This window comes from Uloborus diversus, chromosome 10 (genome assembly GCF_026930045.1).
Source record: "Uloborus diversus isolate 005 chromosome 10, Udiv.v.3.1, whole genome shotgun sequence".
In the NCBI taxonomy this organism is placed as follows: domain Eukaryota; kingdom Metazoa; phylum Arthropoda; class Arachnida; order Araneae; family Uloboridae; genus Uloborus; species Uloborus diversus.
In genome coordinates this window covers 29,149,060-29,169,100 of record NC_072740.1, presented here as the reverse complement: position 1 = coordinate 29,169,100, position 20,041 = coordinate 29,149,060, and the positions used below count along the sequence as shown (strand labels likewise).

General features: G+C 32.3%; 1 protein-coding gene across 1 annotated transcript in view; it reads right to left on the bottom strand.

Annotated features, from left to right (window-relative positions):
* The window catches only part of LOC129231448 (zeta-sarcoglycan-like), a 270,742-nt gene that overhangs the window by 39,519 nt on the left and 211,182 nt on the right, over window positions 1-20,041 (bottom strand). The window contains exon 4 of the mRNA XM_054865767.1: window positions 1,847-2,091. Within this exon, the coding sequence (XP_054721742.1) occupies window positions 1,847-2,091 (245 nt within the window). The remainder of the gene's footprint in view (window positions 1-1,846; window positions 2,092-20,041) is intronic.

The following is a 20,041-nucleotide window of genomic DNA, read 5'->3' as shown; positions in this document are numbered from 1 at the left end:
TTCTCATTGCCTCATATGTGAACAAGCCTGGGGCAGATATGAACGCAATGAACAAAAGACGAGCATCATATTTCAATGAAGCACTCTTTAATATGAAACATAAATACACATGCCAATTACATTAAGAGTCATTTTTTTAACCCCTTAACGATCGAATAATTTAAAAAAAAAAAAAAAAACGGTCATAAAAGTGTCTATTTTTTTATTTAAGAAAATGATACAAAAATAAGTGTATGAACAACATGCGCATTCATTTTTTCATTTTCAACATTCTTTAGATTGAAATTTTAAAAATGTTTTAAAAATCTTAATGAAAAGTCAACAAGCAAGCCCAAGCAAGCAGCGAAAATTTAAGAAATACGTCTTTTATGCATTAAAAAATAATGTATTAAATATTGTGTAATATAAGTAAAGATAAAGTAAATTTTTCTTCTGTGGTAAATTTCAAAGCTTGAGCTACAGAGGCCAACGTCACAATCTGGTAAGTTAGAACCGAATTTCCTTTCTTCATCTCTGCAATTACATTTAAAATCTGCAATTACAGTTAAAATGGACTGGTGCTGCCATCTAGTGTATAAAAAGAGAAATAAAATGTATTCCGGGGAAAGTAAATGAATTGGTTTTAATAGTTTCGTCGCGTTAATATTGCACACCCCAGCACGGCGCTATCACGGGAGCGAGAAATGGAGGTCGAAACCCCAGCACGGCATAGACACGGGAGCGAGCGGGAAGGGGTTAAAGCTAGACAAAGTGCATAGGGGCCTGATAGTTGACACGTTAAATTTTCCTGAAATTTTCAGGATATTTTACTAGTATTGTGATAAGAAAAAGTGAAGCTTCTTTCCTCTCTAATTTGATTTGCTGGCCCTCGAGTGGAGGTCAAAGTTTAAGGTGAGAAAAAAGAGCTAAATGCATGATTGCTTTGCTTCAAAAGCAATGAGTGAACCAAGCCAATTTTTTAAAATAATGATACTACTTGATACTAGATACATTCTAGTATACATATTTTGGTGACTCACTTCATGGCTTAGCGGGCAAAGGTCAATTGAAAATGCAACTTTTAAAACTTTTTTTGCCTTGTTTGGGTCCGGATGTCTGCTAAAGCCGTGAGTAACCCTCAGAAATAAGTATATGTTTTACCATTCATCAAGGCATAGTACTAAGAAAAATATAAAATAGCTTTCGTTTCTCTTATCTTTAGTAGTTAAGCGGTCTCAAAGTCGATGATATTTTAAAAATGGTCAAGTTTAGAGGTCAATAACTTTGTTTGCGACGAGTCAACAATTTTGGGACACTGCTGTAGTTATAGTCCGAGTGGTGTGGTTTGGGGTCCAGGTTAGAAACTCAATGGCAACTGATCAACTTTTTTAACTACGCGGACTCAAAGTTGACAATTTGAAGCTAAAGGAATCAAAGTTTTAGGTCAATTACTGTAAAACGCCTGAGTCAATAACTTTGAGCAAGTGCTGTAATGATGCTCTACGTGGTGTAGGTTTAGACTCATGTCAGAAAACCATGAGAGCTTATCATCTTACTTAATTAAACGGTCTCAAAAATGATTTCAGTATAAAAAAGCGTTTTTTCACGATATGTGTTACTCAAAATTTTATGATTTCAAACTCACATAAATAATAGAACGAATCAACAGCCAAATGTACTTTAAGCTCCCAAACTTTCATGCTCCCAGTTTCACAAAAAGATGATAAACACAACATTACAAGGCTAAGATTTTCTCTCGCGTCAAGTAAGTAAACACTGATTGTTATACAGGTTCAAGATAAATTCAGAAAGAAGAATTGATTGCTGCGAAATAAAATTAATTCAATCAATATGTTGAACAACTTACAATTGAAAAATCCATAACCCTGATGATCCATATCGTTAAGGCTAAATTGATGATTACCATAGAAAAAAGTATTATGACTAAGAAATATAGGCAACGCTTCCTCCAACCATAAATGCCTATCCTATAGACATAAGACTGTGGACACGTCGGATCAGCTGATGTGCAGTTTTCAGCTAAAGAAGCTCGTGGAGGACGTGTGACATCCCATTCTTGCGACGCTGTATTTGTTGGAACCAAACTCATACCTAAAATGATAGCAAAAAACATGCAATAAGATAGTGAAATTAAATTGTAGAAAACAAAACTTGGTACAAGTTAATTTTCTGTGAAAAGATACCTAGAGCAGCATTCAGTTTGCAAGAAGCAAGAATAATTCCTACTTCAGAAGAAACACCCTCTCAGTGACTGTGCAATACATGTGTGACATAAGGTACTAAATACCTCTTTATGTAGGAATGATTTTTATGTATTAGAGTAAATATGTAGCTTAATATTGAAGTATTAATGATTACTATTTTTAATAAACATTGGAGTAGGAAGTACTTAAAGTGTATTATTACTCATCACTTAATTTAAAGTGTATAATTACTCACAAAAATATTAGACTTTAATGTCGATATTGATTTTGGGTTATAGGGAAAGCTTCAACCTTGAATCGGCAACTAAATGAAAATTTTTTTTGTTCAGACAATGGAAAGATAGAAAGCAAAACACTGCTTCCTATTTGAAGACTATTTTAAGTTGAAACACATGAAATGGGAAAAAAAATTCAGGAATAATTAACTCTTAAAAATTTCTTCTTAAAAATATTTCTGAGGAACCGTCTTCATATTAAAATAAGCATCAAATTTCAAATTTAAAAAGAAAATCCAACATTTTTGTCTATTTTATTTTTCATTGAAAATACTCCAGCACCTCCGCCCCTTCCTCCCGCTCAATTTTATGCTACACTAGCAATTGCCATCAATATTTTAATTTTTATTAAAAACATCGTTTTCCAGCTGTTGGTTCAAACCTGAACCGAAAAAATCCACCTTGCCAAGGTAAAACGCTTTCTGGACTCGGTTGATAAAATACCCCGTTTAATGTAATCAACTTTTCAAGCACCAAATCGCTGGAACTAGTCATTTTAATCCCAGTTAATGGAGCATCCCGCTTATTAGAATATAGTTTATTGCCAAATTGGCTATTCCATTACGCGGGTTCGACTGTATTTTCGATTAATATAAATGTCTTTGGAACAGCAAAGATTGTATTTATAGGGGCTTACCAAATTATGTGGACATTCAGCAAAATTCTCCATGGTTTCTCATTGTACAAACATTTCACTTGATTACTAGTTGCCCAAATAATGCAAAACTTTATTTTATTAAACAAACTGATTTTGTGTACATACTCTATTAAACTTTGTAGGAAGTCGCAGAGCGCCAAATTTGCGTAGCAAATAACACAGCACAGCGCCAATTAATCAAAAATTTAATGAATGTATGGTATCCTAATTCCCAGATAAAAGAATGTACACATTTATCTATAGAAAGCATGTGCCGGCAAATTTAAATCTGACCAGAGGCCAAAAGATGCGTTACCAAATATTAACGTAGTACTCTATTAATTCTTGTGTATGTGATTAAATTTTTCGCAATTTAATTACTAATTTTTTCGATGTATTTCGCTTGCTCAACATATCTAGGGCACAATCAAAGTAAAATATGCTAAACCACTAGTAAAATATGCTAATGGTAAGGTTTTTGCAGCGAATTCCATTGCTAACTTTTAAAATAATGAAATTTTTTGAGTGTCCACATTAATTTGGCAACCCACTGTATGTCAAAGTATGAACCAAACTAGTAATAAAAAGCATCATTAAAATTCTGTCTCGAAAACTAAAATTGTATTTTTCAATGAATTATGAAATTTACTTTTAAAAAACTGGTGATCTGAATCTATATTATAGTTTTAACGAAAAATTTACCTAGAAGAGCTGTTGTACACATTTTTAAAAATTGACCACAAAATATAAGTTTTTGCAAAACACAATCTTTATGCAATACCTGAAAATTCATTTGACTGTTGTTTAAGAGACCGTACATCTATGCAAACTGAAGCAATGTAAGTCGACTTCCACGTAAAGAAAGATAATGGTTCAACAAAGTAATGAAACAATTAAAATAATGAATTATTGCACAAGAGATATTTTTATGCTTTTGAATGCGTAAATGTATTAACAGTATATGAACAAGTGTAAATTGTAATTTTAAGCTTACCCTAATTTAATTGATTCACTGTTATAAATAAGACATAAAATATTTAGAAAATTAATATTACAGAAATTCCCGATTCTCTTTTTGTAATTAAGCACTCAAAATCGATCCAATTAATACAATTAAAGAGATAATGTAGGTTTCTTTTAGAAAAAAATAAAATTTTGTGAAATTGGAGAAACAGAATTACTTTTCTTTCTACAAAAATAGTTTGGGAATGTATTGCATCTTACGTAAGAAAGCGATTTAACTCCAAGATAAATTTTAAAATAACTGTAGTTTGAAGGTTAATTTTGATAAACGGGATAAAAGAAGGTCCTTTTTTGGGCAAACAGAATTTGAAATTTTTAAGCAACATTTCAGAAACAAGAAATACATATTTAATAAATACTATATCTGTTTTAAAATAATACATCCTACATTAAAACAACGCTTTATTACTTTAACTTTTTATCCCCTCTCAACTCTGAAAAATGCTGTGTTGATCAAAATGGATTTAAAAAAAAAAAAGACTATTTTTTCTTAAGAAATCAATGTGTGACAGCAAAAAAAGAAAATGCGATGAAATTATGTGAATGATTTTGCTTCTCTTATTTCAAAACTTAATTAACTTAAATTTACAGAATGCAAATGGATTATTGAATTCATGATTATTTTTACATCTGAATCTTAAACCGCAGTTACTAAAATTTAGTGACTTGAACTAGGTCAGTTCAAAGTTACCAGCTTTGCTTATAAAGGGCCATTATTATATGAATATGTGTAGCAATCGGTTCATCAAATGTGTTATATCTAATAGCAGTGAAATGAGTAACATATCGCATCTTGCAACATACCGACAGCGTGGTTATGAGTTCCAGATACTGCAGTTTCGTTCTAGTTATGAACTCATCAGTCTGGAAAAGTTAATAACCAAACTGGAGGCAGATTACATCTCATTGAAGCTGAGAGTGCCAAGAAACTGGTAGCAAAAATAACTTTAGCACACTTGGTATACACTACTGGTTGACATAACCGAGTTGTCAGTATATTGCAAGTTGTTGCATCTTAGCCCTGGCCTAAAGGCGGTAACTGACTGCTTATAATGTACTTTATGTTTGAAAATTTTTCCCTCATACGTAAGATGGAAATTCTTTAGACACCTAAGTTTTTTACATTAATCAATATTATGCAATTCATATATTCGTTTTGTTTTGTGTTGTCTGATCATACATATTAAGCAATCACAATAGCCTATGGAATGTCAAACAATGTGTAGCGCATCAACTAGCAGTCACATAAAAGTAAGACAAAACAACGTTAGAAGAAGCACAAATTTGTAAATTACAGCAATTGATGCTGTAATTTACAAATTTGTGCTTCTTCTAACGTTGTTTTGTCTTACTTTTCTGTTCAGCACAAAGGTATTTATTTATCTTAGCAGTCACATGTTCTTCAATGTGCTCATAGTTATTAAAGTTGAAATTCAAACGCCTACAATTTCTTAGATTTTTTTTTTATCTACTGCAACAAAATAACTCCGTTATCTTATAACTAAAGTCTGTAGCCTGTTTTCCAGGTCTGAAGATAAAGCACAGATACTAATTAATGTACCATTTTTTAAAGCTTCATTATTAAGTAAAGGTAAATTTTACTTGTCTATGTTATAACTAATCTGATTTCTAATAATCCAAAAATAGACAGGATTTCAATGTTTAAGAATAAATAAAACACTAACAAAAAATTAAAAAGGTTTTAGAAATATTTAATGTATCCAAAAATAAAATTTTGCTTTTCAATTTAAACTGCAAATATATATATATATATATATATATATATATATATATATATATATATATATATATATATATATATATATATATATATATATATATAGTTTATATAGTTTACGTAAATAGCTACACAAATTAATCCCACATCTGTTCATTGCGATACATTTCTTTTTAGTTTTTAAATTCTACAATCCCCACTAAAAAGGATCTCAAAATTTTCTCTAGAAAGTGCCGCTTTCTTGAGAAATTCTGCAGAAAGCTGAAGATATTTTAAGATTTTGTTTTGCCTCAAAAATATCTCAAGAATTTTTTGAACCATTTTAGAGTCATTCACAGCTTGCTAAATTTGTCTCAAGAATTTCTACACAAATTTAAAAACAATTTGGCGCTAAAGTAAAATCTGAAAAAAATCTGCAGATACCATTAACATCGAACGAACAACGATTTTTGCGATTTTCTTTTTCGAAATTTTAAAGTTTTTTTTTTTTTTTTTTGAAAATTCATTTTATAAATGTTGTGCGAAGGTCCTTTGATGCTCAAGAATTCAGAGGGGGATTCCTCTCATTCCTATAGTTGGGGGGGGGGGTGTCGATTATCCCCCCTATTGAAAAAGGTTTTTCTTATTCAAATTCAGTTTTCATCGGATCTAAAGGGATTTTGGCACCAAGGTCCTTTGATCAGGAGGAGCTCATATTGGTGTTTTTGCTCCCTGTAGGGGGTCGACCCCCATGGGGGGGGGGGCTTATAAAAATTCAGTTTACATCGGATCTTTGCTAAATTTGAACAGAGGTCGTTCAATGCTCAGAAATTTACGCAAGGGGAATCTCGACTTGTGTAGGAGGGGGGGACCCTTAATGAGGGGGGGGGGCGACCCCCCTCATTGAGATGTCTTCTTTGTACAATATCTGTTTTTGTCGGATCTTTCACAAATTTGACACAGAAATCCTTTGATCAGTAAGAACTCGCATAGGTGGATTTTCGCCCATATGTGGGGGGCGGGGGGGTCGCCCCATTCCGGAGTTTTTTTAATAATAATCCACAGTTTGCATCGGATCATTGCTAAATATGAAACAGGCTCTTAATGCTCAAGAGTTTACATGAGGGGTTCTCACCCCTTTGCGCTGGGGGGGACCCTTTATGAGGGGGGGCGACCCCCCTCATTGAGATGTCTTCTTTGTTCAATATCTGTTTTCGTCGGATCTTTCACAAATTTGACACAGAAATCCTTTGATCAGTAAGAACTCGCATAGGTGGATTTTCGCCCATATGTGGGGGGCGGGGGGGGTCGCCCCCCCGGAGTTTTTTTAATAATAATCCACAGTTTGCATCGGATCATTGCTAAATATGAAACAGGCTCTTAATGCTCAAGAGTTTACATGAGGGGTTTTCACCCCTTTGCGCTGGGGGGGGGGGGGTTGATAGACCCTCCAGGGCGTTTCGCCAGAAAATCTGTGAAACAGAATGTTTACACTTTTTTTTTACAATGACTGAAATTTTGAGATTCTAAAAAAAAAGTAAGAAATCCAAAGTTATATAAATTTAAATTTTGAGTCATAAAATAGCTCTTTGGGAAATTTTACACTTTTTTTTCTTTTATTAAATGTTGATGTCGAATGGAGTTTTTCGATGTTAAAGAAATTATTTTGAACATAGGTGTCCTTTAGGTTTTAAGTATATAATCTGTGATAGTACAATGCAATTTTGATGTTTTTGAAGATTGAAACTAGAAATTTGCAAATACTTATTTACTTTATCAAGTATTTATTTTAATTATTTTTTTATAACTGATATCATAATTTTGATTTTTACTTTTTGAATTAAAATTATACTAATTGAACACATATTTCTACATTTTTATTCATAAAAACAAGATACGATTGACATAAAAGAACCAATCTATAAATGAAATTAACTTTTGATTGCGCAATAACTTTCCTGTCCTACTGCAAAATCTAAGCAATTCACGACAATGAAAATTAATACAACACTAGTTCATATTCTGATACTTTGTCCGAAAATGCTGCATTTTTTTTCTTTTTTAATTTGTTGTAGTTTTTTTAATTTAATGATTTATGAACCACTTTTTTTTCATATTTTTTTTTGCTCCATACTAATCAGTTTCGGGCTTGAAGTGAAGAGAACTTGCTTCTTGCAGCTTTACCGGCGACCGGCGATTTGTTTACGTGTGTGCCTCTTCCATGCTTTCGCTCATTCAATTTTTTTCGCTATTATTATAATTTTAAGCTTTATTTTGTCTTTAAACTGCTTTTGCTCATATTAATTGAGCTACGGGTTTTTTTTTCTACAGGGTTTTTGTTGTCATGTGATTTCTTTACTATCCTATATCGTCAAATCGCTGGGCTTGTTAACCTGAAACACGTGCTTTAATTGCTAGTTAATTCTGTAGATATATACTTAATTTTCAGCTTCGTTATTTCGTTGTTTTTGTTTAATGCAAATTGAGTCTTTGATGTCCCTACTGTGCTTCAATTTTCATATTAATGTGAGGGGAAAAAAATCACACTTTTGCTCATGTGCAGCTTTTATTGCGTATTTTGGCAGTTGAAACATTGTTCGTTTTATTTGATATGTTCGGGTTTTTTCTTTTTACTTTTATTATGATTATTTTTATTTATTGCGTTATTTGCACGAAATTGAAACTACAGTTGACTGTGAGTAACTTAATGCGTAGAAGTAACCTAAAGAAAAACGAATTTCACATAATAACACTCAAATATCAAATGTATAGTTAAAAATAAATTGAGCAATGTGCAAGTAGACAAGCATGGAAAGATAGACGTATGTTACTTGACTATATAGTGAAAAATGTAAATGAAAACTTAAATGTAAGTAAAAAATTTCTAATTAATAAGTAACCCAAAATTAAGAACAAAGCGGAGAATGAGTGAAAGCGTAGCAAGGCAGACGTATACACCATAGCTGAAGCATTTATTATCAGGTCGGTCCCCCTTGCCAGAAACCTATTGCATACGTCTTTCATTTTTTGTCAATAAGTATAAAAAAATAGCTTAAATTAGAGACATACTGAGAACTCGGTACTTCGGCTTACTTGGACAATTTGCCGAATTCTCGGTACTCGGCCAAATTTTGATGAGGTACTCGGCCAATACCGAGTAGTTGTAAAAAATTGAATATTGTTCAAACCGGATTTTACAGTTAATAAAAAAGTGCAAGCATATAAAATACCGCAATCATTTACAATTCAAACTTACAAGTAAAATTCAAATTTGGAGAATAATGAAGTCTGTTATGCTTCAATGGAGTAAATCTTATATTTTAAAGCCCCAAAGTTGATAAAACTTAATTATTAAAAATGGGGACAAAAAAGGTAAGTACAGAAAATATGAAATGTTTATATTATTAAATGGATTTTTGCCATTTCCAAAATTATTTATAAGAAGTATAAAAATACCTTTTCTTAAAAAATAAAACAACGTCAAAAGAATGAATGTGCAGGAACACTGCAAACACGTGTTTTGGCATTAAAAGGAATGCTTTTTTCAATGCACGAAATGTGAGCTTACGAATTTAAAGACATCCGACAAATATCCGATTTTTTTTTTACATTCATATTCTTGCATTTTATGCACTGAAAAAGATGTTCCTTGTAATACAGAAACACTTGTCTTGATGGCTCGTGGCTTAATTTGGCGGGTGGGCCCGCTGTTATCAGGGGCACCCCGATGGAAGTCATTGTGGCCTCCCAAAATATTCTTTATTTGGCAAATTTGGAGTCCATATAGCTGTTTAGGCCTAGAGTATCTTCTAATTATATTTAAGTATGTGTGCATGCTCATTTTTTATCATTTGGTAAAGTTCGGAGTTTCATTTTGTGAATTGACAACTTAACCACTCTCCTCCTAAAAGTTTTAGTTCGGGTTGCCTCTGACAATTGTATAAAGTTTTCACAAAAAAAGGAAAACAGATAAAATGAAGAGAACTAAGGTGAGTATGCCAAATAATAGTTTAATGATACCCCCCCCCCCTCTTTTTCTCATGCAGGATAGCAAAAATTAGATTGTGACTGGGATCATGCAGCAGCACTAACTTTCACTTTAACATGCTTCGTTTATATCAAATTACGAAACTGGTAACTAATTTTTCAAGAAACACGCAGTTTACTTAATTACCAATACGTTATTTTTATAAGAAAATTAAATTACTTTTAATTTGATTGAGTAATAATTTAGGTTTGCTCAGTGCTAGAATACTCTAGCGTAGTAGAGGCATGAAAATAAGCCCAACACGATTAAGACTTATTACTTTAACCAAATATCTAGCTTGAAAGAAAATTGAAAAAATCACACTCAATGAAGACTATTTTAGGAACAGCTTTTAATTCAAAAAAATAGTCTTAACTCTTATACTATCCCGACACTGAAAACCAACTGAACCTAAATTCAAACTGAAACTTAAAAAATTACAAACGCCTTTTCGAAAATAAAATCTCCATTCAGAAAATTCGAGAATGCGCTTTTAGTTCCATAAAGATAAATAAATTTAAAATAGGTATCCCATGCAATGAAATAAGTGGGAACCCAAAATATTGTAAACCCCAATACCTGATAGTAACAGCCGTTTAAGATTTAAGAAAAGGAAAAAATGGAATTAATCAAAAGAGAGAGTGAGAGAGAGAAAGCAATGCGATAACTTTTCCTTTCCCCGTGGGATGGGCTCCGAAATTTCTGCCCTTTGCCTCACTGAAACATTGTATAAGCAACGCGAGACGAGACACATTCCCCCCACTGCTTCTACTATTGCTATTGGATGAAGATATTTTTCGAAGGAGAGGAAGGGAGCCGGCCCATACACATCGTTCGGGGTGATGTCGCTTGCCGTTTTCGTAATGCTCGCGGTTGGTTAAGTTGTGGGCCGTTGTTGAAATGGCCTGAAGGATCATTCTTAACGCGCTGTCGCTAGTCGACAGAAAAGGAACACTTTTTTCTTATATTAGTGATTAGCAGAGTGCTAGAAATTTAAAATCAGTTTCATGCCTGATTTTATTTAAAACTGAAACACAAAAAGACATTTTTATATAATCTAACTATGCACAATTTATCCGGGTGGGCTCGGCCCATAGTGACGAGCCGTCACTGACGTGTCTGCAGTGCTCTTGCACGTTTGTGCTTTTAACGTTGTTTCATTTGCTTTAAAAAATTATTTGTTTGCCGGACTAGAAGTATAGATTGATATGTTTGGTTTTAATTCCAACTTGATTAATCCTACCTTTAATGTATTTTTTTATTTTTACTTTAAAAAATGCATAATTAAATTTCAGCTGGAATTTTGTTTTAAAAACTTATTTGGACATGGAGGTCTATACTACTATTCTAATCAGTTCATAATTCGTCATGTGTGTGTCAGTGGTATTTCTTAAAACACAATTGGAACTGGGTACTCGGCCGAGTAGTGAAAGGCCGAGTACTCGGTACTCGGCCAAAGTGCTACTCGGTACGTCTCTACTTAAAATCGATTTTTTTTTCTGTCTTGGATCCCATTGCCGAGGTTGCATCTATTTTCTTCCTCTGTGACAGTTGTGAAACTTTTCGAGACTGCCCCAAATTTTTTAATTTGTATTCTCCACAGGTGCGAATTAAGAAGGAGGAATAGATTGATTTCAGATATTTACCCTTTTATAAATTTGCAAACCTCAGCCTTGTAACATCATGGAAGATCGTCTCAGATAAATTTTTAACTTCCATTCCTCAAAACTTAACGTAATAGTATACTCCCCCCCCCCCCCCCCCGTTCCTTACCGTAATGTCTTCAAAGGCAGGCCCGAATTAACGTACCTGTCATGTGGGGAAGGGTGGGGGCACGCCTCTAAAACGGCAGTGGCCATGAGTGCCATAGCATATTCTGGTGGACAGTTAGGGGCCCAAAAGTTACAGATCCAGGCATGATCAAAGGTGTCCTATTCAGTCGACTCTCGATAACACGAAGCCTTACAACTTGAATATTTCTTTATCTCGAGGATTTCACTCAGTCCTAAAATAATTTAGTTTTTTCAATACAAAGTTCTCTATATCTCGAATAAACTCCTTTTAAGTTGGAAAGTTCTAGAAAAGCTTTGTTTTGTCTAATGCATTAAAATGCATTTAAAATAAGAAAAAAAACGAGGGGTTAAACAAACTTGTGTGAGGGGATAATTATTTTATATTAGTGCTCCTAAAATGCACACAGTGCTTATGAAATCACTACATTCCTAGATTTTACACAATTGCGGCAAGTACCGTGTGCAGCAGAGTCAAAAAACTTATCCTAATGTTGAGTAAACGGTGGCCGAATTTGGAAATGCCAGGAATTCGGGAATGGGGTTTAACAACAGTATTTTCACCCTACTCGATGTGTTTCTTAGAGTCTGCCAAGTTATTCAGTTCTGAGACTCTACTGTATCTCTTTTACATACGAATGCTTCTACTTTATGCTTTAAAAGGTAAAAATATATTGCTAAAAAATTTTAAAATTTTAATTCTGATTCTACTTTCATAATATCTTATTTATGCACTCTTTTTCAAAGCACGAAAAGAGTTGATTTTCAAAAATTTCACATTAGCCAAGAACTTATTCTTACAGTAAGAAAAGAACTTATTCACATCAAGCATCGCGCTGAAAATTCTATAATATCTGCAGAAATGAAAAACAATATGCAATTGAAAGATGAAAATAAATGACAATCGAATTGCCTTTTTTTCCAATCATATATCCATGACAGCAAAAGGGGAATTTTTTGCATTAATTTACCTATTTTGAAGATAATACTTAGTATGGATATTAATTAACAATTATCAGGCAATGCACATATCTACAGCAAATGTATGTGCGCACAACATGTGTCTCTGTAATATCTATGCATATTCATTATAGGGTCAAAATACACCATTACCACTTGCCCGTTTGGAACATGTAAAAATGTTGATAGAAAATGGGAAGCTCGGGTAATTCTTATCTAAAATTATTCATAAGTGTGAAAATGTAGTTTACACAACATGAAGAATGTTTCAAATATTTGTAGGTTTTCCTAAAATTTTGTTGATCAAGTTGGTAAGTTAATTTAATTGTTTATTTTATTCTGATTATTTATTTATTTCATTTGGTTGATTCTGAACTTGATTTTAGTAATTAGTAAATTATTGATAGTCACACATTTAAAAAAGAAAACTGCTAGCTTTCAAATGAATTAAATCTTAGCGTCTTTCTCTGTTCTTAAAATAACATATTTTTAAAAATAAATTTCAAAAAAAATGCAGTAAATAAAACCAGTTTAGCAGGTTCCTTTGTTTTGTAAAATCAGTATTTTTAGTAATTGAGAGATTATTGTGTATTATATCAGATATTTCAAGGAAAAAATAATAAATTTGCTTTCATGAAAATTCCTACCTAAGTTTTGTATGATTTGTTGAAAACCAGAAAATGTTCATGAAATTTATTATTTCTGTTTTTTAGTTACAATAGTAATTCTAATTCAGTTCATTACATTTCGCTTTAATTTAATGTGCTAACTGTAGTTCATGTGGTTGAAATTTTATTTTTCACAAAATACTAAATTTCGGTATTCTTGTGAAAAATGCATGTTTTTTCTACGAAATTGTAACTCATGAGTCATGGAAAGTTGCAACTAAAGTCATGGATTTCAAAACTCTAAATGTAGCAGCCTGCACTTGCATGATTTTCAGTGCCTCTGCATACATAAACACATGTGATTGCCCTACATTATTATTGTTTATCTTGTCTGATCTAAAAACTTGATAAAATTTAGGTTTATGATTAAAGGAAGTATATACACATGCAAAATAACCTCTCCCTCCCTGCAATATAGTGCTCTATTTTCGCTAAAATTTGAATGATTAAACATCGATCTTTGTAGTGACGCTACTGAAATATATACAATGGTGTTCCCATAGGGTATACTTCATATATGCCGTATACTCACAAACATTTTTTAGACATATAGTATACCCTCAAATTGCATAAATTTTCATATTATAATATACTATGTATATGATCATGTACACCAATTGTGGGTAATGGATTACTGGAAGTATAACCTCAGAAAAATTGATGGGAACATCACTGAATATATATACAGTGGAGCTTCATAACTCGTCACCCCAAGGGAAATTAAAAACATGTTGATTCAAGCGGATGTCAACTTACTGAGGTTCCATAATTTTAATTCCTGAAGAGTTTATGTATCACTTTTACTTACCAAGGCTGCAGAGTCCGAGACTGACAGATTTTAGGACAAAAGAGTCAGATTCAGGAGTCGAAGGTTTAAAATTTCAAGCGTCAGTCATTTTCTCCCTAAGCCCGCAACTCTGCCACTGCTCGCTGAGTCGTAGTCTAAGGGTATGAAATTTCCAGTCGGAGCCGGTCATTTTCCCTCCCTACACCACAGCCCTGTCACTTTCTAATGCTTAACATTTATATCATGGAAACTAATTCCAGTATATGAATTTTCTTATTTCGAAAAGTACATAATAAATCCATAATTTTTGAAAAGAGATAATAAAGATTCTTGTCAGTCAGGTCTGAATTCACACCCCCAGGGAACATGAAAACATGTCGACTGAAGCGGAAGTCAACTTACTGAGGTTCCATAATTGTAATTCCTAAACAGTTTCTGTATCACTTACCAGGGCTGCGGAATCGATGACTGACATATTTTGTGGCAAAGGAGTCAAAGTTTTAAAACTTCAAGAGTCTGAGTCGGTCATTTTCTCCCAAAACCTGCAACTCTGCCACTGCTAGTGGCGTCGGAGTCTAAGGATCTAAAATTCCCAGAGTCGGGGACGGTCATTTTTTCCCTCTACTCTGAAGCCTCGGCACTTACAAATGCTTAACATTCACATTATGAAAGTTTATTCCAGTAAATGAATTTTCTAATTTTAAAAAGTACATAATAAATTCGCTATTATTGTTTTTAAAGAGATAAAACAGATTCTTGTCAGCCACGTCTTAAGATAAAGTCCTGCTCACCCTTGTTTGAAAAACATGTCATGGTGCCACCTTTCTCTAGAGGACATTTATCTTACCTTAGCCTTTTAGAATTGCACTAACAGCACAGAGTGGTGGCTGACTCCCCTGGATAAAAATGGAATTCTCTAAAAGGATTGACTGACCAAGAAATCACTGCATAAGGTTCTGAGAAAAGGTCAGTATGAAAGAATGTTGAAAGAAAAAATTGTGGACTAGAATAGCAATTGGATGTTGACTTATAGGGGTTCCTGAAAATGTGCGTCAAGTTAGAGATATTTTAGCCCATTGAAATTAGCATTGAGTCAACCATAAGGAAAATACATGTTGAGTTACCAGGTTAGTCGAGTTATCCGTAAGTCGAGTCTCCAAAGTTTCACTCTACATGAAACTAAAAGTTTGAAATATCTGGCAACTGTCCACATGAGACGGTGAAAGTCAACATTCTCTTATTTAAAGCTTTCACAGTAATATATATTTAAATGTGTTTAGGAATAAAGAAATTGTTGCACAATTAAGTCTCAGAAGTGTAGAGTTGATGCTAAATATCTCATATCAGAACAAAAAATTTATATTGTGTGTGTATTCTTATATATACTGCCAGCCCCGCTTAAACGGGTAACGGATAAACAAAACCCCAAATATGAATAAATTCTTTTGGAACTGAATACTTCCCCACTGAGGAATTGTCAAAGATCCTCGCTTAATCGAACAATATTGATCAGCTTTCACAATATTTTACTAAGAAGTTTTTTAAATAATTTAAAAATTAATTACGTATGAACAATTATTCATGTAAAAATATTAAATTATATTTTTCGCATACAACAGATGAGGTTGTAAGTTGCATTTTTTTCCTTGCGCCCTTCTAATATATATTTAAAATTATTATACCTATTATTTTGTCTTTCACTTAGCTTGTTTCAATAGATTTTTACCAAAAACATTACTTCCATTATATAGTTATTGATTCATTATTATTACGTTTTAAGACAAATGTTGTCAATTTGGTATGATAAAGAGTATTTCCCCGCTTAATCAAATAATATTTCTTGGAACTGACAGTATTCAATTAAGCATGGCCGACAGTATATATATTTTCAAAATCAGAGTAGAGCAAATATATATTATAATGTAAAAAAAATAAAATTATTTCAAGGTTATTACTATCTTCCCATTAAATTATATTCTTCCTACTCTGATTGGAAAAATATTCAGGTGCATACCACTTCTCAAATAGCCAATGAAATACTTTTCACAACAAAATTTTCCACAGTATAACTAACTGTTCTTGAAGTAGAAGGGATTTCTGTTGTCAATTTATATTTGAAATACTTGACTTATGACCATTATCCTAAAAAAATTAGTACCATCTACAAGATATAAAAAAAGTGTATCCTATTCATAACACCAATGAATTAAAAACACATTGTATACGCTGTCCTACATCAGTACGGTGAACACATTTTAGTCTAAGTTAAAAAATCTTATTTCAAGGTATCTGTTTTTGCCAAGCACAATGAAAAAAAAAAAAAACTCTAGGTTTATTCTTCTGAACTAATTTTAAGTACTACATTCAAAGTTATTTCTGGTAGGAAATTTTTGTTATGACATCATCTCATGTATGTAGATTGAAATTTCAAATGCTTCTTAAGCTTTTATTTGGATGATCTACGCACATAATCAAATCTAGATTAAATAAATTATCATTATGCAATTTTTAGGGAGTTTCAAATCATTTGGAACTATGTTTTAGCCGCAAGAGTTCTAAGATTTTCTTAATTACTGTATTTTTCAAAATAAATAAATAAAATTTCTGAAAAATTAATTTTTAAAGAAAATCTGCAGAAATGCCCACCTTCAGAAAATCTCAAGTTATTTGGCCCACTTTAAGCCTATATATTCTAAGAAAACCTTGAGAATAAAATTTTGAAGATTTTCTTCAGAGCTTTTTACAAAAAATCTACAGATCTTAAGTCTGTAGATTTTCTTAAGATTTAGGTTTAAAAGTGGGCCAAATACCTTCAGATTTTCTCAACTTCAGAACATTCTGCAGAATATCTAGAGATCTTCAGTCTGCAGATTTTCTTAAGATGTAGGCTTATGAAGTGGGCCAAATACCTACAGATTTTCTCAACTTTTTTTTTAAAGTTTTTTTTGAGATCCTTTTTAGTGGGGATATATTTTGACATTTGTGATGCGGAAATAAATTCATACTTGATCTATTCCTCGCGAATTCGTATGATGCTCGATCATGACGCATATCAAATAAGGCAGTGAGAAACAAAGGGATGTAAGTGACAAAGTTAAAAATTTGGAGACAACCAGTACAAATGGTAGATGAACCTCTCCTACGTCTTGGGGCAAGAGATAGTACTAGTAGCTCTGGTAGGTGCTGCTATCTGGCATGATTTAGAAAAAAAATCAAGGCAAGCCTACCTAGGGTCTTATCTTTAAATGCATTTTACTCAGAATTCAAAAATGTCCACTTATATCCCTTTGCTTCTCACTTCAAATGATCGAGCAATATGGAACCACAACAAAATTACCTTTCTCAAGTTATGAAATTACTCCTTGAAATTTTTAGAGGAGTTAAATGCATTAAGGCGGAGTAAAATATCCAAAAACAACAAAAAATCGATCAATTCCAGTGATCGGAAGTATTAGCGCGTTACGAGTAGCGACGCGACTATACATTTTTTAATAATTTGTAGTGAAGCGCACTACTTTTCAAAGAATAGAGTAGCGAGCAGTTTGATACAAAAAAAAGTAGTTTGTAGTGATTTCTGAAAACTACTTTTAAATTAAGTAAAAAAAAAATCAGTAGCGTACGAAAGGGAATGGTATTCAGGTCTAGACACCTAGCTTGAAATATTCGTTCCTATAAAATTAATTTTTGTACAGAAAATAAGTCTTCCTAATGTTTGAAAGATGTTTTCCACATCTAATTATTATTATTATTTTGTATATGTATGCCGATGTAAAATGGAAATTAAATTGTTACTTTCAAAGAGCCGAATCGCAAAAATTTGAATCTTACAACTTTTTAATACTTTTTTGTAGAAAATATTCGTAAAAATGGTTTAAAAAGAAAAGAAAGAAAGAAATGGTAATTCTAAGTAATAATCCATGCTCTAATGAGCTAATTTACTAATCTGAGCAACTTTTTGAATTTTTTCGTTCAATTCTCAAACGATGTGTGTATGCTTTTTTTAATCAAGTTTTTTTAAAGTAGCGAAATAGCGACTGCAATTAAAAAGTAGTCTGTAGTCAATACATTAAAAAAAAAAGTCGTAGTGGTAGTTAACTACATTTTAAAAGAAGTAGCTGTATTTTGCTTCGGAAAAAGTTTAATTTTTCCAACAACTGTTCAATTTTATGAAACAAAAACTTTCTGAGGGTTCAAAGGAAGATGGCAGGGAAGAAAAAGATGCTCACTACTGTGAAACCTCGATTTCACGTTTCTCAATCGACTTGGTTCAAATAACTTAAAATACGAAGTATACATAGAAAGCAAAAATCAAATAGGAACTGAAAGTAGTAAAAATGACTCTTTCAAAAGGTATAACAATCTATATCTTACGAAAATAACATTATTGCACAAACCATTTTAGATCATTCTAACACATTTAGTTGCGAACGCGGGCGTTTAGGTTGAAACTAGTCGCAATAGTAGATTGTTTTTTAGTCGTTGAGTTCAAAGTAAATGCAGTATCTTTCAGTGGTGAAATACTTCGCAAGTTTTTTTTTTTCTGGTTTTTATGAGAAAAAAAGTATTTCACTATTTGTAAGCTCTTCAATGCTACATTGAAAGAGGAAAGGGCTGTGCTTCTGGTTTTTCTTGTTCATTTTCATTGTCGGACGAAGGGTCTATTAGGTCATTTATTGATGGAGCTGTAGCATTTCTGTTTCCATAAAATAACTTTCCTCAGAGAAAACTCAAAATGCAGGAAATTCATAAATAAACTTACAAACCATGTTAAATACACATTATTAGAATACGGAAAAAATAGGACCTGATGAAAAACACGTGAAATGCGGGAAAACGTAGGTTCGTGGGACGTAAAATCGGGGTTTCACTTTGATGTATTTTGATTTTCAACATTCAGATTGTTTTTGAATTTCGAAAAGCAAATAAACATTAAAATGTAACATTTTGAATACTCCTATTCTTTTCTTATATTTTCCGGAATAGTACATTTTTATTCAAAATGCAGAGCGTGAAAATGCGCTTGACTACATTTTTACAAAAAGAAACTTTATAAGGATATAAATGATAAAGTGGAAGCTGGCATGGAGGAGAGATATGCTTACTATTTTGATTTTAAACATTTAAATTGTTTTGTTATTTCGTATAAACATCTGTTAAATATTCGTATAATCTATTTTAAAAAGTAACAAAACACTAAGATGTAATATTTAAACATTCCTATTGCTTTTTAATACTTACCGGGATGCTACATTTTTATTTTAAGTAAGACAAAACTTGAAAATATGCTTGACTACATTTTTTGTCGAATTTCCGATTTTTCAATGCTTGGCGAGGTCTTAAAACTATCAGTGGCTTTAATCGATAAATATAAGAACTAGTAATGTTTCGTTATTAGTAACAGGTGAATTCATTTTTTTAAACTGATATTATTAGTTTCTAGAGCTACTGCGCTATTGAGCATTTATTTACTTGCTTTTTATTGTAATTGAACAAAGCAAAACATGCGAGAGGGAAAAAACAAACAAATGAGTCAAATAATCTGCTTTTTTGTAGATTTTGAAGATAAAATAATCGTCAGTTGGGGAAGAGGGTAAAAAGGGGTATTGATAATTCAAAAGGCCAATTCCTTAACATGACTTAAATTATCTTACGCGTTGGGATATTCTAACGAAAACTACAGTTATTTTTCAAATAATAATAAAACAAGTGTATAAAATGCTTCGATTTAATCAATTCTGCTTTTGCAGAGAATGAAATATTAAAAAATGCAATTTGTGTAGGAGAAAGTAAAATAAATATTGGATTCAAACATCGACTTGAAAGAGTTATGAAAATAAAAATGTATCGGAAGATACTTGGAAATGATTAAATCTCGAAATTTCTCAGAGGAACAACATTCCATTCTTAGGCAACTTTAAAAATTACGACTCAAAATAACACATTCCACCAGTTG